Consider the following 26,549-nt stretch of genomic DNA (forward strand, 5'->3'; position numbering starts at 1 on the left):
CACAGTAGGCCAGGAGTTAGTACACATTTGGAGTGGGGAGGGGGGAGAAGAGAAAAGGAGAGAAGAGAGAAAATCCTAAAGTGTCTCTGGTTAGATGGGCTGAAGGTGATGCTGTGCAATTTTCTGGGGAATAAGTACAGTGTTGTCCCAAACTAGCCTTATGCTGCTGCTGTGCAGGGCCAGCAATGGAAGGTACATCTTGCTGCATACTGGGGTGTTTTTACGCTCACCCCTCAGGTGCTGCTTGTAAAATAAATATTGAAGCATAAAGTACTTCCTGAAATAACTTCCATTGATGCCAGAGTGTTGCAGATGACCTCCCTACCCCTTGAAACCTGGATAGTAAAAGACGGGAGCCTTGAAGTACCATAAAATGGCCGAGCTGGAAAAACAAAAGGCATTTTAAACTGGCCCTGAAAGGAGACAAGGACATAGGTAGCTACATAGAGCAGCAGAGCAGCTCCCCTAAAGATAGAGGCCATGTCATTGGTCCTCTGTGAAGAGTGACCAGGTTAATTATGCCCTTATCAGGGTTTATTTGTGCTCTGTTTGCCGTGGGACTGCCTTCGGATTATAGGGCGCCCATTTGCAAAGTGCCCTGTGGTGTGTTCCACCCCTTAGCTTGCCTCGCTGCTTGCTTCCTTGGCTATGGCAGCATATGGTCCTGCGAAACTGCCAGCTGCTCCAATCTTTCTACCCAGCTCTGGAACGACACTGTTTGGCAGTCTAAGGCATTGTGGGAACATAAAAATAGTGGGCAGCTTAACGGCTACTTGCAACAGAAACCCCCGTAGCCAAGGGACTGGGCATATTGGTGGGCCCCATGGCAGGGCTGGTGGGTCTTGCGGGGATAGCGCCTGGCTGTTGAGGATGCTGACTACTGTCTCCACAAGGCTGTTACAGCCACCTGTTTTTTGAAATGGAAAGTGGATGCAATACAACTCTTTCATCAGTATTTGCACAGGGAAAATAGGGCTTTTTAAAACAAGGTTAGACAAATTCACGAAACAGGTATATCCACACTTGATTGTTAACTAGAGCCTCCATTGGCAGAAGTAGTCTCCCTGGGAATGTCGGCCTCTGGGAACAAGCTATGACAGAGTTGTTGCTTTCATATTCTGCTTGTAGACTCGGTGGCCAGTTGCACATGGGAAAAGGCTGGCAGATTACATACATACATACCATGTTTTTTCGTGTATTGGACGAGGTTTTTTGACTCAAAAATCATGTCAAAAAACTGGAGTCATCCAATACACAGGTGGTGGCATGGGGGGGGAGTGGCACGGTGCCAGCCATTTGATTGGTGGGAGTGTGGCTTCCCCCAATGCCGCAGGGGACAATCTGGGGGGTGTTTCCTGCCCGCAGCTGCGTGGTGGGGAGAAGCTGCACGCCGCCAGCCAGCTCTTTGGAATGCAAATTCACCCGATGCCGCTGCGCATGGGAAGCACTCCCTGGATCGTTTCCCGTGTGCGGTGGCATCGGGGGAGGTTGCGTTCCTGCAAACTGGATGGCTGGAGGGAGCGCAAATTCACCCGCTGCCGCTGCGCATGGGAAACGATCCAGGGAGTGTTTCCTGCCCGCAGCTGTGTGGGGGGAGAGGCTCAACAACTTTTGGCCATCTCCCTTCATTTTCTTAAAATTTAGTCCCCCAAAATTGGGGGGGGGGGGGTTTCCCTTATACAAGGGGGCATCTTATAGATGTAAAAGTATGGTACATACATACATACATACATACATAATTTTATTTGGATGCTGCCTTTCCATATTTCAAGCCATGCTCAGGGTGTTATGTAAAAAATGCGTAATTACAAACATAACACACAAACTCCTCCTCTGCTCCCACAGTGCTGCTCTTAGCTTGCATAAAATAATCATTGTTTGCTCATGTGAATGTATCCTGAGCTAATACGAAGCACCCCTTTGCCCTGTACATTCTGTGGCCAGTCTGTTTCTGCATCACCATGATGTGCAGTTTCTTGCTGCCTTCTGGATTATTTGGGATTTAACCCTTTTTATAACAAGTTCTTTCTTACGCTTTATTTCTCAGGAGCTGACCAGTGGTCAGCAGAAAGCAGAATGTGAAGCAGGAGCTTTGGAAGTCAAGCAAGAGGACCCAAAGGAGGTGTGTTAGGTTGTTTATGGAAATCCTGAAGTACAGATTTTTAAAGAGTCACGTAACAAATCTTTTGAGCAGTGCTCTGAAAGGCCATTTAATTTAATTTTGGGAGCCTATTAATCCTCACAGTTCTCAGCTGTGGGAATTCGTGGGAAAAGTTAGAGGCAGCAAGTATTCCAAAGCTGCAGAGTTTGTAAAAACTAAATTACTTCTTAGTTTGGGGTGTCTTAATCTGGTAGTAAAGATGAAATCATTAAGCAGTTAACTGTGATTTGTCTAACAGATGTTGTAGATAAATGTTATTTATTGTCATCTGGATTGCATATTGTCGTTTGAAGCTTGAAAGACAATGATCCTGCCTCCGCAACTGTCTGTGTATGCCAAGTTCTTCCTTCCTTCTTTTTTTTAAAAGTTGTTTTGAATCATTATTCTCTGCAAAGACCAGTGTCTCCCAAAATTTTGATACTTGGGATTCCGGGATCCCCTCCCCCAATTAAAATAAGGATGCTGTGAATCAGGGATAGGGAGCCTGTGGCATTCCAGGTGCTAGACTCCATCTCCCATCAGCTCCACCTAATGCGGCCAGCGGACAGGGATGATGGGAGTTGTAGTCCAACAACATATGGAGGGCATAGACACAACATCCCTGCTGTGTTCCCCTCTGAAAACAGGGTGGGCATTCTGGACCCTGGGTGGGTTTAGAATATGGTTCTGTCAGTAGGCTGAGTGGGGAATCTTTGTTTGCCCACACAAGGGATGATCTCACTGTCTATATATTCACAGGGATTGAGAGCAGGGGCACAATTATATGATTCTGTTGCCCAGAAAAACACCCCTGCTGTGGACACACAGGAGTGAGTGCATTCAGTGCGGTGGCTTAGCTAGCTCAGTTCCTTTCGCAGCATTGCAAGACATGCCACTGCCACAACCAGGCCACAGTCTCTATAGGTTACAGCGACAACTGCCTGCCAGCTCCTGCATGTGACACTTTTGTTTGTTTAGATAATTGACAATATAATTGAAGAAAGCCAGAAGGTACATCAACTTGACTATGATCCATTGGGCTCGTCAGAAAAGGAGCTGTCCGATTCCCCGTCACATGCGAACACTTGGATTTCTGGAGCTGATGTTCTCCAGCACATTCCCGAACTCTTGTTTGCGGAAGCAGGGTTGCTACAAGGCCACGATGAAGAGCCCCCCTGCCAGGGCCCCCAGGCTGTGGCAAATGGAATGGAGCCCAGGCAGGCTTTGCAGACCCATGAGGGGGCATTGGAGCATCGGCAGGGGGAAGGTGATGCTCGATCAGTGGAAACCGCAAGCGAGATCCCATTGTGGCAAGCAGGAGAAGGCGACAAGGAATTGAAAAGTGAGGAGGCAGCTGACTCAAGGCCGGCGGATGTCTTGGAGGCACCTGTGGATTTCCTTCCTGCCAGAGATTCATCCGTGGCTGATGAGATGCCTCCTGTGAAACCACCGCGGCAGCTCAACATAGAGCCAGACATTGTGGCCAGCACAAAGAAGTCTGGCCCTGCCCGGCCTCCCCCGCCAGCAGGCCTCCCTCCCCCAAGGCCCCCACCCCCTGCTCGGCCTGCCCCACCACCAAGGAAGAAGAAGAGCGACTTGGAAATCGAGACACACAAAACACCTGGTCTGGAAGGTAAGTTTTAGTTTTGTTGCATCCTTGTACCAAACTAAGGGTGGGCTACTTGTTTCCCTAGACATTGCTGGATTCCAGCTCTCTCCAACTCTGAGTATTTGCCATCCTTGCTTTCGGGATGGGTGAGAACTGGAGTCACATGATGGAGGAGTAAATCTGATTTAATTGGTAGAAACTCCTCACCTCTTTAATGTCTTGCTGTAGTTCCCAGGGAGACTTTTTCATCTGGTGGCCTCTTACCTCCCAATGTGTTGATGGAGTCCATAGCCAAAGATTCTCAGCCTTCCTTGGATCTGGCCAGCGCAACAAGCGGGGACAAAATCGTCACTGCACAGGTAAAATGGCACTTGAAATGTCCAGTTTTCCACTGGAAGTAATGATTGATGCCCAGGGCAACGTGGGAGGGAAAAGGACCCCAAAGCATGGATGCATGATTGATCCACATGCTCCGGAAGAGGATGGTGGAGTGTATCTGTTTGGGGGACTGTGGCATTTCTGAATGTGGGTGCTGGATTGTTTCTGGGAATGCTCCCTGCAAACTAAAAAATTCCAGTATGCAAAAAACCAGTGTGTTGTGGGGGGTGGGGTCTAGGCTTGGTTTTTTTTCCCTGTCTAATAATCTACTTTTCACTGAGCATGGTATGAGGGAGCATTCCGAGGCATGATTCCCCATCTGCATTTGGATGTGGTGCTGGGTGCTGTTTCTGAATGGGTCCTTAAATATCCATCTGTGTGAGACACAAGATGGTTTTTTTGTGAGCTTTTTAGCCAGCGGCTGATCTTTCAAAGTAGTTCTCACCCTCACCATACATTTAAACCACAGGGCTTCTCCAAGGAATCCTGGGAACTCTAGTTTTCCCCTTATAAACCTACAATTCCCAGCACTATTAGCAAACCACAGTTCTCCGGATTCTCCAAGGGAAGCCATGTGCTGTAAATAAGTTGTCTTCAACATTTTTAGACCCAGGACCCACTTTTAACCCAAGCATGCATTTGGGGACCGATTTCTTAATCTTTTCCATACATTTGAATGATGGTTATGACCCACCTTGGATCAGGCCACAACCTATGAATTGGTCCTGGCCCACCAGTTGAAGACCAATGCTTTAAATGAATGGTACAGATGTGACCCCAGTTCACATAATGGCAGGAGAGAGGGAGTCTGTGGGTATTCACAGCAAGAATCACACTTTGCTCCTCCTCTGGTCCTGTGTCTGCGAATGCTAAGCCCAGGGTTGACAGTGCCATGTGCAAACCTAGGCTCATGGTTTGTTTCTGCTGGACAAGCTGTGAGTTATGAGCCAAGAACAACCTGTGGCTGGTGGCTTGTCTGGACTGAAGCAAACCATGAGCCTCGGGTTCAGATGTAACAGGAAGACAAATCATGGCTTAGCTCTAGGCAGCACTATGGCAGCAGCAGGACCAGCAGAGAAGTGAAGCAACTGCCAATTTTGCAGAGAGTATTTGCATGCTTGCTCATTCACACTTAGCCATTTTTTAGCTTAGCGTTACATGCAAACTGAGTCAAATATTCTCTGTGGAACAGTGTTCTTCAGCCTTTATCCCCAGCCAGTTTAGCCAGTGGTCAAGGATGATGGGAACTCAACAGCATCTGGGGACCTAAGGTTGAGCAACATTGTGTAACAGATACCAGGGAGCTACCATTGGCACCACCAGGGTTTGTTCTTTGCAGGCTCTGCCGAGTCTAGAGTTGAAGCCCACTTGCAAATCCTACCTTATGGCTTGGGGACCTTTACTTCTAATGAAGGATTGCAGTTAGGAACTAAAGAGGTGACCAGTTCTCCCCACCCCCATTTGTATATGTGGGAAGAAAGTGCACCTGCTTCCTGCCCTCTGCAGCAGTCCATTTGCCAGGCTCATTTGTGTGTGTGCGCGCGTGCACACGTGTCACTAGCAACTAGTGGTAAAGTTTAGAAAAATATTTGCCACCTTACAATGCATTGTGTGTTTACTCAGAAGTAAATTTCATTGTGTTCAGTGGTGCATCCTCCCTAGTGTGTGAGTTTAGAATCACAGCATCTGCATATAGATAGGCTGCAGTTCTTAAAAGCAGGCTACATGTTTTACTGATCTTGCATACTATGTTGCTCTGCGGAAAGCCTGTTATAGTCTGGGATGTGCTTTGACCCATTTTCCTGCCCTGAAATGCTCATGAAACAGTATGTGTTCTTTCGTTTTTTGCATGTAAGCAAATGCCCTTGTGTAATTGCAGGAAAATGGAAAGTCGGCGGATGGACAAACAATCTCGAGTGAAGTGATTGGGCCTCAGAGACCCAGGTCTAATTCCGGCAGGGAGCTCACAGATGAGGTATCCAGGAGGGGGTCTGGTGTCAAAACTGTTACTGTCTGCCTATTTAAACGACTTTCAGGAACTGTGTGTTAAAATAAATACATACGTGCACAGATCCAAGAGGCCAAAAAGCCATGAGAAGATGCTGTCTACCAAGTCCATTGCGGCAACTAGTTTGGTGTTGCCTGGTGCTCTCCAGATGTTTTGGACTCCCATCTTGGACAGGGAGTACTCAAGACACCCTAGGAGGGAAAATACGGAGTTACAGAGCACCTGGGAGAAGAGAGGAAGGGAGGAAGGAAAGAAAGTGCCCCCAAATGGCTTGCAGTTCAATTTTCTATTGGCAAAGCACATACTTAATGTTGGCTCCTAAGGAGCAGAGCACGTACTCACTTCTGGTGACTGAGTAGCTAGCATCCCCTCCCCAGGCTAGTGCTCCATGCACAGTTGGAGCAACAGCGTGACCTCGCCTCCACCCAAACTTAAGTACCTTTGTCTGACATTGCACATGCAGGCAATCTGCGACTTCTGCCACAGAGAGATTGCCTCTGTGCCTGTTTCTTCAAGCCTGGTCCTGGGGGACAGTGGAGGAGGGGGCAGAGGGGATTCTTCTGGGCCCCCTCTGCTTCTGGCACATCCAGCCCGGGCTCTTCCTCCTCAGGCTCTTCCGCTGCCTTGTGGGAGGCACATAAATCAGCCTCTGGCCCCATAGCCCCCCCCCCAGCTCCTCAGTCTCTGCCAGTCCCTGACATAATGGAAGGAGCCCTTTATACTAAAAAAAAAAAAATGCTTCCAGGATCTCTTCCCTCCCATTCCGCTCTCCACATCCCTCTGCTGTTTCAGTCTTCACTGGGTCTTCCCTCCAGGTCTACAGGCCTAGACTGTCAGTGGGGCATGTGGGGAGCTGAATCTTGATTCTTCTTACTCCGCCTGAGGAGGGATGGAAGAGAGGGGAGGAAGTGATGTGGAAGAAGCCTTCAGGCGCATGCAGCACCATCAGAATGCTACCAAAACATCCTGGTAGCTTGGTATAAGTATTCTGTGTGCCTGTTTTGTGTTTTTTTATGCTGTGAACTGCCCCAAGACCTTTGGATGAAAGGCAGCACACACATTTAATTGATGATGATAAAATGATAGGCATAGGCATGAGGTTGTTTCATCTCCAGTGCTGGTATCCAGCTATCAACTAAGATCCTTCATTGAAGGGGTGTTCATGTGTGTTACATTGGGGTCCAACGTGCTTAACAGCAATTTCTAATAACTCCAGAGTCTGCTGCTGACGCCAACCTCGTAAAGGGATTTTACCTCAGGCCACGTTCCCTAAGCCCTCCACTTCAGCCAGTTTCTCTCCAGTTACTGGGGGCAATTGGTCTCTGGTCCCAAAACTTATCTGGCTGCTTTTACATTTTAACTAATTTTCTTTTTGTTAAAAAACCAAAAACAACAACAACGCAAAACCACCCTTGTGTGGCCTTCTTCTTGGGAGACTTCTGTATAGGCCAGTCCCTTAGCCTAACCCAGCCATCTGCTCTCTTCTCCCGAGCCTTCCTGTTTTGCACTGGGGAAGAGACATCTCGTTATCTGAACCTCAAGCTCTCCACTTTCCCCTCAGCCTCCCTCACCAACTGCCTTTCCCAGCGGACAGTTATTTTTCGCAGCCGACAGTACTGCTCCTTCTCCACTGACAAGAACCTGTAGCCAATGAGGGGCCTGCTGTTTCACAGACCAATCGGAGTGAACCCGCCTGATCCAGGCCCCACCTATAAGTATTAAAAGCGACTGTTGCCCTTTTGGCGCTCTCTCCCTTTTCAGAGCCCATCAACAAGGAGCTGCTGCTAAGCAGGCCCTGAAGCACAGACGCCTTTTTCCAAAGCACGTACACAAACTGCCTTATGTACAGCATTTCTCCTCACAAGATCACACCAAAGGTCTGTCCAGGGCAGCCTTTGGCCCCAGCCAGCAGGGTCAGTGGTCAGGGATGGTGGGTGCTCAAGGCCAAAGCTGGAGGACAATCCTAATGCTCAGGTGTCTGGATTTCAAGTGCCGCTTGGGTGCATTGATAGCAGACCATATATAGCAATCAACCCCAGGGTTTTTTTGTAGTTGTCTTATTTGTCTTGATGAGTACAACGCCAGCACTGGGTTCAGTCAACTGTTTTTGCTGCTACCTTCTGTGGTTCCTCTCATCACGTGCACGAGGCTTGTCCATTGACCCTTCCTTCTGTCCTGTCTTCCTTTGCAGGAAATCCTGGCAAGCGTCATGATCAAGAATCTTGACACAGGAGAGGAGATACCCTTGAGTTTGGCTGAGGAGAAGCTGCCCACGGGCATCAACCCCCTGACGCTGCACATCATGAGGCGGACCAAGGAATATGTCAGGTAGGAATTGAGGGCGGGACCTGGATGGTGGCGCCTGTTCTGCCTGCCTGCATTTCTTTATCAATGTCTCTTCTACGTATGGGCACAAGTGTTGTTGGAGCCAGTATCACTAGCAGTCAAGGATGATACGAGTTGTAGTCCAGCAACATCTGCAGGGCCCCAGAGGTTCTCTCTCATGATTTCTGTTGGGTTTGCCTTTGGGGGGGAAACAGTCCAGAAACTTTAGCTGGTCCAGAACTCAGCTTCAAAACGATTAACTGTCACACACAGATATAAATGTATCATCAAACAATCACCAGGAGATTTTTTTAGTTTGAGCTGCTGGGATTTCACCCTTATTCTGAATCCGCTTTCTACAGTAAAGGCTACTTCTTCCTCTTTTATTTCCAACCATTTTGCTAATTCTCTTATCATTTTTTCTTTTATATTCTCATTGATTTCTTCTTCTACTCCTCTGAATTTTAAATTGAGTTGTTTCTGACGCATTTCTGTCATAGCTAAGCTATCCTCAATCTGTTCTTGTGATTTGTTCAAATATCTTGTTTCCTCCTTCATTTTTTCTGTCTCCCTTTTATGCTCCTTCATTTCTTTTTGAATTTTCTTGTTTGATTCCTCTGTTACTTTTGATCTAACTGATAGGTCTTGTATTTTATTAGTCCTTCTCAAGAGCTTCACTGGTTTGTTTCCAGGCCCAATTCACACAGTGGACTACTAAATGTACCTTAATGCATTAAGTGGTCTGGAACCCCTTTGTTTCTGAAGAACTACCAGCTCCCATGTGATCCTGCCTAGTTACCGTATTTTTTGCTCTATAAGACACACTTTTCCCTTCCTGTCTTATGGAGCGAATGCAGGCGGGAGGCTCTGCTCAGCATTCCCTTTAAAGAGCCGCGTGGAGTGTGTGTGTGGCTCTTTGAGGCTTTTCCCCGAGGACGGAGAAGGGCTGCCCTTCTCCCTCCTTGGGGAAAAGCCCACACACACTCCACGCCCTCTTTAAAGGCAGTGCGGCTCTTGGGGAGCCTTAACTGCACGCAGCCTCTCCCGGGCAGGGGGTGAAGGCTCCCTGCTGCCCTGCAGAGGCTGTGCATGGCCAAGCAAGAAGCCAGGACAGCCAGCAGGATCTCTGCGCTGCGATCCAGCTGGCTGTTCTAGCTTCTGGCTTAGCCGCGCAAAGCCTCCGCAGGGCAGCAGGGAGCCTTCATCCCGCTGCCCTGCGGAGGCTCCGCGCGGCTATCCCTGGCTTTTGTGGGAGGTGGGGGAAGGGACAGAGTGCACAGCTCTGTCCCTTCCCCCACCTCCCAGAAAAGCCCCCAAGAGCTACTCTCCCTTTAAAGAGCGCACGGCTCTTGCGGGAGGTGGGGGGAAGCCACTAGGCTTGCTTTCGCTGAAGCCAGGAGGGCAAGAGGGAACGGTGTGCACCGATCCCGCTTGCTCTCCTGGCTTGAGGGATAGCCCCGCAAAGCCTCCTGAGCGAAGATGAAGGCGCGCTCCCTCTTAGCTCAGGATGCTTTGCGTTGCTTTCTTATTTCTTGTTTTCCTCCCTAAAAACTAGGCGCGTCTTATGGTCCGGTGCGTCTAATAGAGCGAAAAATACGTAACTTTGGCACTGGAGGATCAAAACTGGCTTGCCCCACTTTCTGAGAGGGTAGGGGGTAGCTGCCAGGAATCAGTCCTAGTTCAGGGATGGTCCCTTAGCCATGAAACTCCTCCCTCCTTTTGTCATTTCACTTCCTTCTTCTTTTTTTATTTCACTTTTAATTTGTATACCGCCTTTCCATATTACTATACCCAAGGCGGTTTACAAGCTGAAGAAGCAGCAAAATAGACAGCAAAGGTCACACAGGGAGTAACAATCCGATCCAATACATAAATGTCACAATAGCTTTCAAATAAACAGCTTATATCAAATAAAGCAATATTAAATAATCCATTAGAATGTAATAGTAAACAGTACAATGAAATATCAGCAAATAATAATTGAAGTTTACACTTAACAAATAAAGAATTTCTAAACTATAATTGATAAAAATAACGGCAAGTCACAATGCATAAAATACCACATAACATGCATAACCATGTAAAAGGGTCAAAATGAGAAACAAAGACATACAACTTTTTAAATTGTTTTTTTTAAATATCCCCAAACTCCTATCTTCCCAGTTGCTCATCAAAGTCATGGTCTGGGAAAGGCTCCTAGGGTTGGAGTGTGGTCCATTGCCTGATGGACAGCAGAAAGTCTCTCGCTCTCCCACAGTTCTTTATCATTACAGAAGGTGCCAAATTTGGTGGTCTATAGGTGGGGTGGGGTGGGGAAGCTGGTGCCCTTCAGATATTCAGGGACTCCCAACTCGCATCATCCCCAGCAAGCATCATTGGTAGCAGGAATGATGTAAACATCTAGCAGTTTCTGGAGAGGCCTAGCAGATGGGCACCAGCGGAAAGCATTTGAAATGGGGAGTCTCAAGGAGTAGGCCCCATTTGTTTTGGTATTCTTCTAGCTTGTGAAGACACCTCTTTGCTCACACATTCCTTTGCTGTCGCCACCTGTCTTCCACTTTAATTGATGTGGTGTTCTTCTTCTTCTTCTTCTTATTATTATTATTATTATTATTATTTATGTATACCCCACCCATCTGGCTGGGTTTCCCCAGCCACTCTTAATGGGGTTGTTTAATGGTGTGTTTCAATTATTGCTCTTTGAATCTTAAGGATCACGTCACTGGTTTTTATACATAAACTGCTTGGAAGCATCATTGGGCATTAACAAACCTTTTATTTTATTTTAAGTAGCTTAGCACATAGGATAAAGCTGCAGTTACTTCATTTTGGGGTTTGATTCCATTGAGAAATGTGGATACTTGGCACGTAAGGTTTAAAGCCATTTTGCTTTTCCACAGTAATGATGGGGCACAGTCAGACGATGAAGACAAAATGCAGCCACAGCAAAGTGACACGGATGGAGGACGCTTGAAGCAGAAGACGTAAGGCCACAACTAACTTCTTATGGGGTTGGGTGGGTTTTAAAATTTTTGTTTTTATTATACAGTCCCATTGCATTTTCCTACTTTACTTTTATTTGTTTTTATGGAGCAGCAGGGTCTAGATATTAAACTAAAAGTAGCAAAAAAGCAAATGGATGTTTGTATTTCAAATCGTGGCCCTATTACAAATCGTGTGTGCCATCTCCTAAATGGATTTGCTATCTGAAATGTTTGCTCATGGCAACTTTCTTTTCTCTCTCTCCCTCCGCTCCCAGGACTCAGCTGAAGAAGTTCTTGGGCAAATCAGTCAAGAGGGCAAGGCACCTGGCTGAAGAATATGGAGAGCGGGCCGTCAACAAAGTCAAGAGTGTTCGAGATGAAGGTTGGAGAAAGACGGATCTTTTGGGGTTGGGAAGCATCAAATGGGCAATATACCCAGAAAGAAGGGGGGGCATTTCATTCATTACCCTTATTGTGATTGGGGTTTGTGATTCAGATCTTGCCTTCCACTTTCTGACCAAGACTAGGTTCACATCATACATTTAAAGCAGTTTGATATCACTTAAAACAGTCATGGATTCCTCCAAAGAATCCTGGGAGCTGTAGTTCGTTAAGCACAGTGGGACCTTTTAGGAGACCCCCCCCATGTCAGGCCTGGTTGTTGTCCTCTTCAGATCACCACACAAACACTTCTTGTTCTTTTATAAAACTTTTTATTGCGTATTAACAAAACAATCTTATAAACGGTTCTTAAATCTTATTCCTCAGAGTCACTTCTTTCAGCTACCTTCTGAGCTCTGCTTCTCCGTGACCAGCCACTCTCAAAATGGCGAAGGCGCCCTTCCCTTTGTTTTCCCGCTCTTTTTCCTTCCCTCCTGGCTAGAGCTGGCCTGTATCTCCCCTCCTCCCAATCTGAGCTAGAACTCAACCCTGGCCTTTCCTGGGAACAGCCGGTCCCTCCCTGTTGTTCCTCCTGCTCCCTTCTATTAGATTCACTGCTCTACTTCCCCCCCCTTGGGGAATGCTTTCTCCCTCTGGGAAACTGAAAACTGGAAACTTCTAACTCTTCCCTGACACCCCATTCCTTTCACAGAGCTCTGATTCTCAGAGTAGCCTAACAATCTATCCCTCTTCCCAGGGAACTTGTGAGAATTGTGGCTCTGGGAGAGGGAATAGAGGTCTCACAGCATCCTTAACAAACCATTCTTCCCAGGATTCTCTGGGGGAAGTAATGATTGTTTAAAGTGGTATCATGGTGCTTTAAATGTTTGGTGTGACTGTGGCCCAGGTTGCTGGTTCCCAGCATCAGTCCCTCCCCTCCGCTGCAATATAAAGCAGACACTAAATGCGGGGCAGGTGCCGTTGCTTAGAGATGGAACACCTGCTTCACATGCAGAAGGCTCCAGGTTCAGTTCCCAGTGGCATTTCCAGTTTTGTTTTTGGTTTTTTTAAGGATCAAGTTTCAGTTGATGGGAAGGAGGCCAGCCCATCAGAGGAGACAGCCCTGAACTAAATGAGTCAGTCACCTGACTCTGCATGGGGCAGCTGTCTGTATATCTGCAATCTCAGTTAGTGGAGCTGGGAAAAGGACTCCTGCCTGAAGCCCCAGAGAGCTGCTGCTGGTCAATGCAGACAGTACTAGGCAAGAAGGACCACTGGCCTGACTTGGCATAAGTCAGCTTTGTCTGTCCATATGTAAATTTCTACGTACATTTGACATAGTTCTACATTTAAATACATACAACACATGCACAGGGTTCAAGGTTCTCCAGGTAGGGCTGGGAGAGACTCCTGTCTTAAGACTCGGGAGAGCTGCTGCCAGGAAGTGTAGACAAGACTAAGCTAGATAGACCAGTAATGACCTGATTCCATATAGTGGAGTTTCCTATGTTCCAAACGCACTATCTATCTGTCTCTCTGTCTATATCCACTGCTGTTGCCTCATTTGCTTTTTTTTTATTATTTTATTCAAAATTATAACAAAACATATTTTCCAAAAACATATCCTTATTTCCCCCCCATTTTTCCTCCCCCCATAAAACCCATCCCCCACCCCACCCCCCGACTTCCCTCAGTTCCAGTCTTTGGTTTCTCCAATAATGCTATTTTCTGCATGTTACAGAGTTGTATAGATCCTCCAACTGTTTAGCTTATTATTATCAGTAAAAAAATTGTGAATGTTTATTCAAAACCTGCCAAGGAGTCCAGTTCGCTTTGTTGCATCTTCAAATACTTTGTGAAAGGTTCCCATTCATCCTTAAAGTCACAGTTATCCTTATTTCGTATTTTATGTGTCAGTTTTGCCAGTTCTGCATAGTCCATCAATTTTCCTTGCCATGATTCTTTAGTCGGAGTTTCTTCAGTCTTCCATCCTTGTGCTACCAGAACTCTCGCGGCCGTTGTCACATACATGGAGATGTTTTTCAACTTTTTTGGCAGGTCTTTCCCTACAATCCCCAACAAAAATGCCTCGGGTTTTTTAACAAATGTTAAATGGAACATTTTCTTCAATTCATTGTATATCATTTCCCAAATTTTTTAAATTACTTTACAATCCCACGACATATGATAAAATGTTCCCTCCTTTTCCTTACACTTCCAACATCTATTTGAACTAGTTTTGTACATTTTCCCTAACTGCACTGGTGTTGTGTACCATCTGTACATCATCTTCATGTAATTCTCCTTCAATAGGGAACAATCTGCAAATTTTAAGTCAGTTTTCCATAATTTAACCCAATCCTCCATCATAATGTTGTGACCTACATCTTGTGCCCATTTAATCATAACTGATTTTACCTCTTCATCTTTCGTCTCCCATTCTAATAGTATCCTATATGCGGCCTTCAGTAGTTTCACTTTCCCGTCAATCACTTCTGTTTGAAACCTAGATCTAGTATAACTAAATCCTTTCTTACAGCCTTCTTTATGTTTCATGTAGTTGTCAATAATGCAGCCAACTCTGAAAGTGGTCTTTGATCTCATCATAATCTCTTAATTTCCATTTTCCATCATGGTCCTTTAATAAACCAACATATGTGAGCCATTTTCCTTTCTTTCCAAGTGGTTTGAGCAGTAATGCTTCATGTGGTGAAAGCCACCACGGAGTCTTTTGTTCCAATAAGTCTTTATATCTCTCCCATACTCTCATTAATGATTTCCTGATTATATGGTTGTAAAAGCTTCTATGAATCTTCCCTTTCCCGTACTATAAGTATGCATGCCAACCAAATCTGTTGTCATGTCCTTCTAGTTCTAATGCCTCTTGCTTGTCCAATCTCATCCAGTCCCTGATCCATACCAAACAAGCAGATTCGTAATACAATTTAAGGTCTGGGAGGGCAAACCCGCCTCTATCTTTTACATCCTAGGCCTCTTGCCCCCCCCCCCGATAAATCTTAAAATCTCTTTCTGCCATTTTTTAAAGCATTCATCTTTCAGGATGACTGGTATTGATTGAAAAAGAAATAGCATTTTTGGCAACACATTCATTTTAATTGCTGATATTTTTCCTAACATTGAGAGATTCATTCTGCTCCATATTTCTAAATTTCTTTTTACCTCAAGCCAAACTTTTTCATAGTTATTTTTAAATAGGTTTATATTTCTTGATGTTAACCAAATCCCTAAATATTTAACCTTTTTATGGACTTCAATCTCAACGTTTTGTTCTAATTCGGTTCTTTCTTCTTCCTTCATGTTTTTAACTAATAATTTAGTTTTATTCCTATTTAGCTTAAATCCTGCCACTTTCCCAACATTCTGAATTTTTTCTATTACTTTAGGGAGTGAAGTTTTAGGTTCTTCCACTGTTATCACTAAGTCATCCGCATACGCTTTTAACTTGAATTCGCTTTCCCCAATTTTTACACCTGTAATCTCTTTATTTGCTCTTATGTTTTTGGCAAGTACTTCCAAGACCAGAATAAACAATAATGGTGATAATGGGCATCCTTGTCTTCCTTTTTGGATCTTACAATCATCCGTTATCACCTGATTTATAATTAGTTTAGCTTTTTGTTCTGAATAGATTGCTGCTATTGCTTTTAAAAACTTGGGACTACTTCTGATTTGTTCTAACAACTTTATCATGAACTTCCAAGAAACATTATCAAAGGCTTTTTCAGCGTCTATAAACATCATTGCCACTTTCTTTTCATTTTCTTTTCATTTTTAGCCTCCAAATATTCTATTATATTCAAAATATTCCTTATATTCTCCTTCATTTGTCTTCCTGGTAGGAACCCGGCTTGATCTTGATGTATATATTCATTTAATTTTTTTTTAATCTGTTAGCTAGGATATTTGCAAATAATTTGTAATCATTATTTAACAAGGAAATAGGCCTATAGTTTTTAATTTGCAGCAAATCTGCATCTTGTTTTGGAATTACTGTTATATAGGCCTGTTTCCATGTTTCTGGGATTTTGCCTGTGTTCAGTATTTCATTCATGACATCTTTCAATGGGTTCACTAATTGTTCATTTAATATCTTATAATATTTTGCCGTAAAGCCATCTGGGCCTTTGCTTTCAGCCAGTTGGAGTTTTGCAGAAGGTAATAGGCTTTGATTCCAGGCACTCGTTTTCTTCCTAGTATTCCACACTGATCAAGATGACCCATCCTCAAGCGATGATGAAGGCATGCCGTATACCAGGCCAGTGAAATTCAAGGCGGCACATGGCTTCAAGGGGCCGTTTGATTTTGAGCAAATTAAAGTTGTCCAGGATCTCAGTGGAGAGCATATGGTAGGTTGTGGTTTTTGCTTCCACTCACAAACCATTCCGCTCCCACCTGGCGGTATCAATCTGCCATTGGGATCCCACAGAAGCCATTAAATTCCTCATTAGGCTTTCAGGAATCTCTGGAAGAGAAAATGGCAGAGAAACAATGAATGACTCGTACCAGAAGGAAAGAAACAGGTTGGAATATGCCTAGGCAAAATACCGGGAATATAGTAGGCACCCCTCCCCCCGAAGAACATTATAAATACCATATTTTTCGCCCCATATGACACACCACCTCATAGGACGCACCTATATTTTTTTTGGGGGGGGGAGGGGGGAAATAAAGAAAAAAAATTATTTCCCCCCCAGGCGTGGGGCTGGCGCGGGGGAAGCCCGAGCTTCGCCCGACCCCAGCCCCCAGAACAGGCTGCTGCCTGCAAGCCTTGTGCAGGCTGCCACCCTAAGCCTTGCATGCCCGGCGGAACCTCCCGCCGGGTGCACGAGGCTTGCAGATAGCTTCCTGAACCCTGGAGAGTGAGAGGGGTCGGTGCGCACCGACCCCTCTTGCTCTCCAGGCTTCAGCGAAAGCCTGCATTGGCCCCATAGGACGCACACACATTTCCCCTTCATTTTTGGAGGGGAAAAAGTGCATCCTATAGGGTGAAAAATATGGTAAGCAATAAGTACTACAATCTTGCAGTAGAAGAGCGTTAACTCCTGTATCAAGATAAGACCAACATGGAGCAGAATGAACACCTAGGACAAAATTTACTCTTGAGGAGGTCTAGCAGGCCCTTGCTCTTGTAATGGGCATTTTTGTACTAGTGGATGGCTGGGGAAGGGGGGCCACAAGGGGGGGGGAATACCACCTCAAGAGCACTGGGTTACAGGTACCAAAAACTGCTAACTCAGGCATCCTCAACCTCAGCCCTTCGTATGTTTTTGGCCTGCAACTCCCATGATCTCTAGCTAGCAGGACCAGTGGTCAGGGTTGATGGGTATTGTAGTCTCAAAACAACTGGAGGGCTGATGTTGAGGAAGCCTGTGCTAACTTAAAACTTCCTTCAAAGCAACATTAAGAAATTGCTGGGTTATAATGGGCTGCAGTTAGCTTAGGCATTGGTTATTTTGACTTTCACATTCATTTTGACAAGGGTAAATTAGATTCCTGTGGTACCCTAAAAAGTGATTTTTAAAATGAATTGAAAGGCAGGGAAGATACCGCAGGACACATGACCCAGGAACTCATTAGGAGAATGTGTAGTATGAAGTGGTTTAGGTGCACCAAAGACTTCTTTAAAAATAATCCAAACTATGTAACAGCTGCTGTTGCCTGCAGCAATTCCTCTGATGTGGGAAGGTTAAGTCCACTAGTGGAGTGGGGGGCTTGCAGGGCAGGGTAGCACAACAAGGATGGAGAGTGTGGCTCTTTTGAGGTGGGCAGTAGAGTTAGGTCGGCTGTGCCTGACTAAACTAATTAATTGTTAATGTTTAATTATATATCTGTTGTTAATATTTTTGCAAACAACCTTGGAATTTGAGGAAGGGTGATATATAAATATTTTAGATAAACAAATAAGATTGCCATAGTCAGGGCAGGCTTATTATAGTATTCCACTTTTTGAAATACAGTGGTACCTCAGGTTAAGAACTTAATTCGTTCTGGAGGTCCTTTCTTAACCTGAAACTGTTCTTAACCTGAGGTACCACTTTAGCTAATGGGGCCTCCCTCTGCCACCTCACAATTTCTGTTCTCATCCTGAAGCAAAGTTCTTAACCCAAGGTACTATTTCTGGGTTAGTGGAGTGTGTAACCTGAAGCGTCTGTAACCTGAGGTACCACTATGCCATTCAAAGCATCTTATTATAAGTTATATAAAAATAAAAAATTGAACTGTGTTGTGTTTTTTTAAGCAGCCACTAAAATTCATTCACAAGAGACACTCCTCTCACTTATTTTACTCCCTAATGTCCTGTTTGTACACCTGTGGGAGTGGGGTCTGTGGTGTACGCTAATCTCTGCACCTCTCCGTGTGTCAGGCCAGGATTGAGAAAGCCCTGGTAGATATCCTCACTGAGCCATGCAGCTTGTTAGATGATGTTAGCTGGTCACACAGATGCACACTCAGCCCAGCATACTTCATAGGGCTGTTGGGGGGGGGGGGCGGAGAACCCATATGCATCACAGTGGAGCTTTTGGATGAAAGGCAGGTTAACAATTAAATAATGGGCATTTTAACACTGTTTGTATGTGACCAGTCTCTGGTTTGAAGCATGGACCTGATGGTAGAAGTGCCAGTGTTCCTAGCCTGACAGGTGTTGCTTTTCTCAACAGGGCGCCGTTTGGACAATGAAGTTCTCACACTGTGGCCGTTTGCTTGCGTCAGCGGGTCAGGACAATGTGGTGAGGATCTGGGTGCTGAAGAATGCTTTCGACTACTTCAATAACATGCGGATGAAGTACAACACAGAAGGTACAGCCTGCTCCTTCCTTGGAAGGCAGAAAGCCAAGTAAACAATTGCTTGTTTGAAAGGAAGCTGTAATTCTCCCCCGCCCCCGGTTGTGTTTCAGGTCGCGTGTCTCCCTCCCCATCTCAAGAGAGTTTGAATTCTTCAAAGTCAGATAACGATATGGGGGTAAGTTGGACCTTGGTTTTTTTGTTTGTTTTTTACCATTAAATAATTGATATTTTTATTTAAGGGGAAGAACCAAGAAAAACGACAGGGAAAACATTTTCCTGCCACACACAAATAATGCAAACAGACATGTTAAACAGCTCATCATCTCAAAAGAGAATACAGTTATTCTCTAGAATGCATGATCACTCTTATGTTCAGGGCAAGTTTCTATTTTGGAAGTTCTAAAGTAATAAAGAAGATTGGCAATATGAGCTGTGGTCCATGTTATCTTCTATAAGACAAGTATACTGAAATATGTCCTCGGGGGATCTGCCACAGGGTTCTGTCTTGGGCCCGGTCTTACTCAACATCTTTATCAACGACTTGGATGATGGACTCAAGGGCATCCTGATCAAATTTGCAGATGACACCAAACTGGGAGGGGTGGCTAACACCCCAGAGGACAGGATCACACTTCAAAACGACCTTGACAGATTAGAGAACTGGGCCAAAACAAAAGATGAATTTTAACAGGGAGAAATGTAAAGTATTGCACTTGGGCAAAAAAAATGAGAGGCACAAATACAAGATGGGTGACACCTGGCTTGAGAGCAGTACATGTGAAAAGGATCTAGGAGTCTTGTTGTTGTTGTTGTTGTTTAGTCGTTTAGTCGTGTCCGACTCTTCGTGACCCCATGGACCAGAGAACGCCAGGCACTCCTGTCCTCCACTGCCCCCCGCAGCTTGGTCAGACTCATGCTGGTAACCTCGAAAACACTATCCAACCATCTCGTCCTCTGTCGCCCCCTTCTCCTTGTGCCCTCCATCTTTCCCAACATCAGGGTCTTCTCCAGGGAGTCTTCTCTTCTCATGAGGTGGCCAAAGTACTGGAGCCTCAGCTTCACAATCTGTCCTTCCAGTGAGCACTCAGGGCTGATTTCCTTCAGAATGGAGAGGTTTGATCTTCTTGCAGTCCATGGGACTCTCAAGAGTCTCCTCCAGCACCATAATTCAAAAGGAGTCTTGGTTGACCTCAAACTTGACATGAGCCAACAGTGTGACGCGGCAGCTAAAAAAGCCAATGCAGTTCTGGGCTGCATCAATAGGAGTATAGCATCTAGATCAAGGGAAGTAATAGTGCCACTGTATTCTGCTCTGGTCAGACCTCACCTGGAGTACTGTGTCCAGTTCTGGGCACCACAGTTCAAGAAGGACACTGACAAACTGGAACGTGTCCAGAGGAGGGCAACCAAAATGGTCAAAGGCCTGGAAACGATGCCTTATGAGGAACGGCTAAGGGAGCTGGGCATGTTTAGCCTGGAGAAGAGGAGGTTAAGGGGTGATATGATAAGGTAAAGGTAAAGGTACCCCTGCCCGTACGGGCCAGTCTTGACAGACTCTGGGGTTGTGCGCCCATCTCACTTAAGAAGCCAGGGGCCAGCGCTGTCCGGAGACACTTCCGGGTCACGTGGCCAGCGTGACATCGCTGCTCTGGCCAGAGCCAGAGCCGCACACGGAAACGCCGTTTACCTTCCCGCTGGTAAGCGGTCCCTATTTATCTACTTGCACCCGGAGGTGCTTTCGAACTGCTAGGTTGGCAGGCGCTGGGACCGAGCAGCGGGAGCGCACCCCGCCGCAGGGATTCGAACCGCCGACCTTTCGATCGGCAAGCCCTAGGCGCTGAGGCTTTAACCCACAGCGCCACCTGCGTCCCAGTGGTGATATGATAGCCATGTTCAAATATATAAAAGGATGTCACATAGAGGAGGGAGAAAGGTTGTTTTCTGCTGCTCCAGAGAAGCGGACACGGAGCAATGGTTCCAAACTACAAGAAAGAAGATTCCACCTAAACATTAGGAAGAACTTCCTGACAGTAAGAGCTGTTCGACAGTGGAATTTGCTGCCACGGAGTGTGGTGGAGTCTCCTTCTTTGGAGGTCTTTAAGCAGAGGCTTGACAACCATATGTCTGGAGTGCTCTGATGGTGTTTCCTGCTTGGCAGGGGGTTGGACTCGATGGCCCTTGTGGTCTCTTCCAACTCTGTGATTCTATGATTCTGTTCTATGACACAATAATCCAGTAGTTTCCCATGACTTACGGACCCTTCCCCTTCCACTCCATCACCCTGTGGTTTGCTCTTTGGAGGCCTTGACTGTAAGGGGCACAGGTCTCCTGGTTTAAATCTCATTCAGGCACAAATCGCCAGAGGTAGAAACCATTCAACATGGGAGGGAGGGGTTGTAGAATACCCAGAGCTAACTTGATAGTAGGTTATTAAGGACATCACATCTTTCTCCTGACATCTGCGTAATTAACGCTGCTTTCTTAGCATGACTTTGGATTTGAATGCTGGAGGTAATTAAGTGCTCCACTTGCTGTCTGAGTTTCCTAACCTAACAATTACCTTCCACAAGCTTATTTAAAGGTGAGGCTGATAGTGCACATTATCTCACTGAAGAGATACAGCAGGCAAGGAGGAAAAGCAGGGATGCAAAAGCTTGCAGCAACAGTGTAGAGAGAGCTCCATTCTGCATGCAGAGCCACTGGGCTTGCTTTCTTGATAAGTACATATCTACATCTGGTCAACCTGTCTCCAGTGTTGTCAGAGTTTTCCCAAGCATTTTTCATGTTGTGGCAGAGGACAGTGACTAGTCCAAAATCATCACTCCACCTGCCTTTTATTTAAAGCAAGTTCCTAGTCCTCACTGTTTGCAGGGATAGAGGTTTTAAAAACATGCTGGCATTCACTTCCCCAATTCAGGAACAGGAGCTGCAGTGTGCTAATGGAGCTCCAGAACACCTTTGCTTTCAGTAGGAATGTAACTTCTGCTATTGACAGGATCCCTAATTGCGGATTCTCAATGCACTTGGGACTCTCTGTTCCTCCTGCGTCTCACAGTTCTTGTATATCTGTTTGTTAGGTTTGCAGTGGGGCCGATGAGGACCCTGATGATAAAAACACACCATTTCGCCAGCGGCCATTCTGCAAATACAAAGGTCACACGGCAGATCTCCTGGACTTGTCCTGGTCTAAAGTAAGACATATTGGACTTCTCATAAATAGGAGCAGCAATATATTGCTTGTTTTCAAGTTGTGTTTAGGTTTTTCCGGGGTTTCAAAGAGGAGCCGTTTCCAGGGCTACCTGGAAATGCTGGAGGTTGAACCTGGCACCTTCTTAATTCAAATCACGTGTTCTGCCACTGAGCTGTGGCCCACCTGGGATCATTCCACAATGGGACAGTACAGCGGATAAGGCACCTAACTTTATAGGACAGGAGGGTGCAGCCAGAGTGCAAGCAGACCTTACATCGGCCTTCCCCAACCTGGTGCTCTCCAGATGCTTTGGCCTGCAGCTCCCTTAGCCCCCCAACCAGTGTGGCCAATAATCAAATCTGATGGGGGTTGTAGTTCAGAATGCCTGGAGGGCTCCAGGTTGGGGGAAGCAGCCTTAAGGAGAAGAAATACCAGCCCATCAATTTATTGTACTGTAAGCCCACAACTTATGCACGTGGCAAAAAAGGAGGGGTTCTGGGGAAAATGACATTGGCATTGGCTTTTGATGATATGCTATTTTGGCTTCAGTTGCGAGCCACAGAACATAAGTTGCAGGCTTATTGTAGTGATAACAATTTCCCATCGACATCGTGAGAAACAGTGAAATCAGTTTTTCATGTCCTTGTTTTTTTCTTAATTTTTCATAGACATCTGAAGGCAGCCCTGTTTTGGCAAGCTTTTAATGTTTGATTTTTGTTGTGTTCCTTTATATTTCGTTGGAAGATGCCTAGAGTGGCTGGGGCAACCCACTCAAATGGGTGGGGTACAAGAAATAAGTCATCATCATCATCATCATTATCATCATATAGTTTATCTGCCCAGATAGGGGTACATTGCTGTTCTCTCCATGGGCCAGTAACACACCCAATCTGCAGCTGTCGGCCATGATGAAAGATCAGGAAAGGCAGACAAACTCTTTCCACCATTCCTGATCTCCTGGAGGAACCTCTCTGGTCCTGTAACCAGAGTTTGTTTGCCGCTGCTGCACTTACTAGTTGAAGTGAACTCGCATCATTAGCACGCATGAAGGCTTATTCTTTTCCCCAATCCCTTTTTGCTGAACTGCAAGCAATGAGAGAGATCTCTTCCATGCCGAATAGATGAAACTTAACAGTAGATTGCATCAGGGCTCTGCACTCTCTTTATATTTTATACGCCTCAGAAATAATGCATGCCATTTTGATCCCCCCCAGAATTACTTTCTACTCTCTTCTTCTATGGATAAGACAGTCAGGCTCTGGCACATATCCAGGCGAGAGTGCCTCTGCTGTTTCCAGCACATTGACTTCGTCACTGCTATAGCCTTCCATCCACGGGTAAGGGAGATGGCCTCGTTTCTAACCCAGTTTTGAATTTTAAATATGAATAGAGGATTGAGTTTGTGTGTCTAGCTGGAAGTTGTGGAGAGGTGAGGGGGCCAGGATGATAAGGTGTTTGCAATAGGCTTTATTAAGCACTAAAACTAGCACCATAGACAATAAAACACACTTCAAAAATACATTCCAAACCACACTGTGCCACCAGGATAAACACGGACATCCCTGCACACCCCACCCTCTCTCTCCGTGCCACCTGCTCTGTACAATCCTACCCCCTCTCCACAGCCTTACCATAACTGTCTCAAGGATGGGCCCTCCCTCTCCCCACCCACCCCTGTGGAGCCTATCATGCTGTGTCCCTGCAGGGCAGTCCACTAAAACCATGCACTAAAACCAGGCCCATCTCCACCCCACCCCCCACAGTCCATGGTGGACACTGGTGCTGCTGTTGCCTCCTCTCCCTCCTCTGTGGGCTTGCACAAAACCTCCAGCGTCTCCCCAGTCGTCTCCACCACCTCCTCTTTCCTGTGAAGCAGCACCTCCTGATTGCCAGCTCAACCTCTCCCATGTTCAAGTGTCCGATGAAATGATAGAAGAAAGAAACAGATCAGAGGCTGGGGGTCATCAGGTATCCCCTCCTGCTCCCCTCTTTTCCCCAGGCTCCATGGAAATCTAAAACCCACTGGAACCACATGGCGCCCAGTCACCCCACACCAAGACAGCCTCAGAGCTTCAACCAGGGTCTGTCCCCCCTGCCACCTCTGGTTGGCCACCTTTTGCCTTGAGGTCTGGCAGCATTGTTGCTCCTTCTGTGCTACCTGGACCCGAGCACTGACGCCTCTGCTTCCCATTTCTTCTGCCACTCCTCTTGACCCATAACTTGCTCTGGTTGCAGCCACTGTTGCTGCTTCTCTGCATTCCTCCTCCTCTTAGTGACCCCCCCCAACTTACCAGCTGCAGGGTGCTCCTGGAGCATCCCACTCCCCCTTCAGCTCCACTTTCCTCCTCAAGGGCGAACCTACACACCAACTGCAGCACCAGCTGGGGCTTCTGGACCACCCTTTTCCGGACTTCTTGGGTGAGCTGCAGATGTGCAGGAAATAACGCAGTATTTAGGCCCTGCGCTGTGCTGCAGTTTCTGGCAAGAGGCATCCTCCTCGGTCTGCCTCTTGTCACTCCTAGCTCGCCCCTTCTTCATTGGAACGGTGTTCTCCTTCCCTCTCTTACTGCACTTTCAATAGACAACCTGGAAGCTATCCTCTTCTCCATGCTTCCTGCTCTTTGTTTAGCCAGAGAGGTGATAAGATAGCCATCTTCAGTTATCTGAAGGGCTGTCTCATGGAAGATGGAGCAAGCTTGTTTTCTGCTGCTCCAGAGGACAGGACCCAAACCAATGGATTCAAATGCCAAGGAAGGAGATTCCTGCTGGAACATCAGGAGGAACTTTCTGATGGTAAGATGTATTCAACAGTGGAACGGACTACCTCACAAGGCGGTGGGCTCTCCTTCATTGGAGGTTTGTAAGCAGAGGTTGGATGGGCATCTGTCAGAGATCATTTATCTGTCATTCCTGCATTGCAGGGGTTGGACTGGATGACCCTTGGCGTTCCTTCCAACTCTACAATTCTGTGCTTCTGTGAGTAAGGGTACATGAAAGAGTTATCAAGATACACATTGTACCTATCTTAAGATGGTGCCTGTGGGACCTACCAACCTCAGTTTGCATGTTTGAGAATGTGTGATGTACAACAAGCCCATGAATTTGCACTCATGCAGACACCAAAGTTTACCTGAATGTCAGGAATGGTGAGATTCTAATAGAGCAAAGCTGGCCCTGTACCTGTGTGTCCATTTCCAGTGGGGTGAAGACAACATATTAGAAGGCCTCAAAGAAGTTGCCACCAATAACACATTTCTTGTGGCATCTATCCTCTTTTAGGATGACAGATACTTCTTAAGTGGCTCGCTGGATGGAAAGCTGCGACTTTGGAACATTCCTGACAAAAAAGTGGCCCTCTGGAATGAAGTGGATGGGCAGACCAAGCTGATCACAGCAGCCAACTTTTGCCAGAATGGCAAATACGCTGTTATTGGCACCTATGATGGCCGATGTATCTTCTACGACACAGAGGTAAGCCCTGCTACCACAATTGATGCCACCTGGTTCATTCAAGGGAGACAACCAGTAAGTAGGATTGTTGCTGTGGTTCAAAACATTCAGAAAGAAGCCCCATTTTGCGGAACTAATAGTGTCTCAAGTACCCACTGCCAACACCAACTGTTTTCCCTTGAGCTGCTTCCGGGTTCCAATCCAGTTTTGGCCACTTCAGGATGCAGAGCAGAGCTCGGTGAACCTGTGTGTATATTCCAGTGAATTTCTTCTTGTTTTATTTCTCTTTAGCACTTAAAGTATCATACACAGATCCACGTGCGGTCAACTAGAGGGCGGAATCGAGTTGGGAGGAAAATCACTGGAATTGAGCCACTGCCAGGAGAAAACAAGGTAGCTCCTCTTACTTTGAAGACACTCGCACTCTTTGGTCATTGTGTCCAATTCCACAAGTCCATTTAATGTTACCTACATTGCATAGTTTCACAAACCTGGAGTGATGGTGTGGAAGCCGCAGCTAGTCCAGAGTGCAGCCTCCAGAGTTGCACCTGGTGCTTCTGTTTGAACCCGTGTAACACAGCCCTGCACAAGCAATACTGACTGCTGATATCCTTCTGGGCCCAATGCATGGTTTTGTTGCAAACTTAGAAAGCCCTGAATGACTGCCAGTTCCCATGCCTTGAGATCTGCTGGGCTGGCCCTCCTTTGTGATCCTACTGCCAAGCAGTGTGTGCAGTGGCGCATGGAAGTGCCTGCTCAGTTGGTGTGCCCATCTGTGTAGATGTATAGCTGGCAACTTTCTTTTCTGAATTTTTGTGGATGAGCTTTCAGAAGGTGCACATATTAAACCAGGTCTATGGCGTACAATGATGCTGTCTGTCCTATGATCTTTGTTTTTGAAAATGTGTTTTTAATGTTTGCATTGATAATGTTGTTACAGTATTACAGTAACAAATGAAATAAAAAATATAATACAGCATGCATAAACCAACAATTAACAATTAATTTACCATATGTCAACATTTCAGTGAGCATGAACTCAGAATAGCCTGAAAAGTAGTGCCAAAGCTGATGGTAGTATGTAGCAACCCTCACCCCCCCACTCTTTGTGCCTCAACTCAAAAGGCTGGAAGGAGATTCAGAGGCCGGCTAATGCTCAGGGTGTCACCCCACGGAAGAAGCCCTTCTGTTTCTCCAATGAGAAGATTTAGAAACTGTCTCAACTTTGGTTCTGCTCAGCAAGCTAGATCAGTAATGGAGAGCATTTAAGCATGTAC

General features: G+C 46.1%; 1 protein-coding gene across 2 annotated transcripts in view; it reads left to right on the forward strand.

The window, feature by feature from the left end:
* Positions 1 to 26,549, forward strand: part of WDR44 (WD repeat domain 44) — a 49,647-nt gene that overhangs the window by 18,149 nt on the left and 4,949 nt on the right. For both annotated transcript variants that reach the window (XM_079962693.1, XM_079962694.1), the window contains 14 exons: positions 2,048 to 2,122; positions 3,119 to 3,773; positions 3,978 to 4,108; positions 6,007 to 6,102; positions 8,327 to 8,463; positions 11,361 to 11,444; positions 11,720 to 11,826; positions 16,041 to 16,192; positions 18,506 to 18,644; positions 18,743 to 18,807; positions 21,710 to 21,823; positions 23,037 to 23,159; positions 25,102 to 25,293; positions 25,564 to 25,665. In XM_079962693.1, the coding sequence (XP_079818819.1) occupies positions 2,048 to 2,122; positions 3,119 to 3,773; positions 3,978 to 4,108; positions 6,007 to 6,102; positions 8,327 to 8,463; positions 11,361 to 11,444; positions 11,720 to 11,826; positions 16,041 to 16,192; positions 18,506 to 18,644; positions 18,743 to 18,807; positions 21,710 to 21,823; positions 23,037 to 23,159; positions 25,102 to 25,293; positions 25,564 to 25,665 (2,172 nt within the window). The remainder of the gene's footprint in view (positions 1 to 2,047; positions 2,123 to 3,118; positions 3,774 to 3,977; positions 4,109 to 6,006; positions 6,103 to 8,326; positions 8,464 to 11,360; positions 11,445 to 11,719; positions 11,827 to 16,040; positions 16,193 to 18,505; positions 18,645 to 18,742; positions 18,808 to 21,709; positions 21,824 to 23,036; positions 23,160 to 25,101; positions 25,294 to 25,563; positions 25,666 to 26,549) is intronic.

This window comes from Podarcis cretensis (assembly GCF_951804945.1).
Source record: "Podarcis cretensis genome assembly, chromosome: Z".
NCBI classification, from domain to species: domain Eukaryota; kingdom Metazoa; phylum Chordata; class Lepidosauria; order Squamata; family Lacertidae; genus Podarcis; species Podarcis cretensis.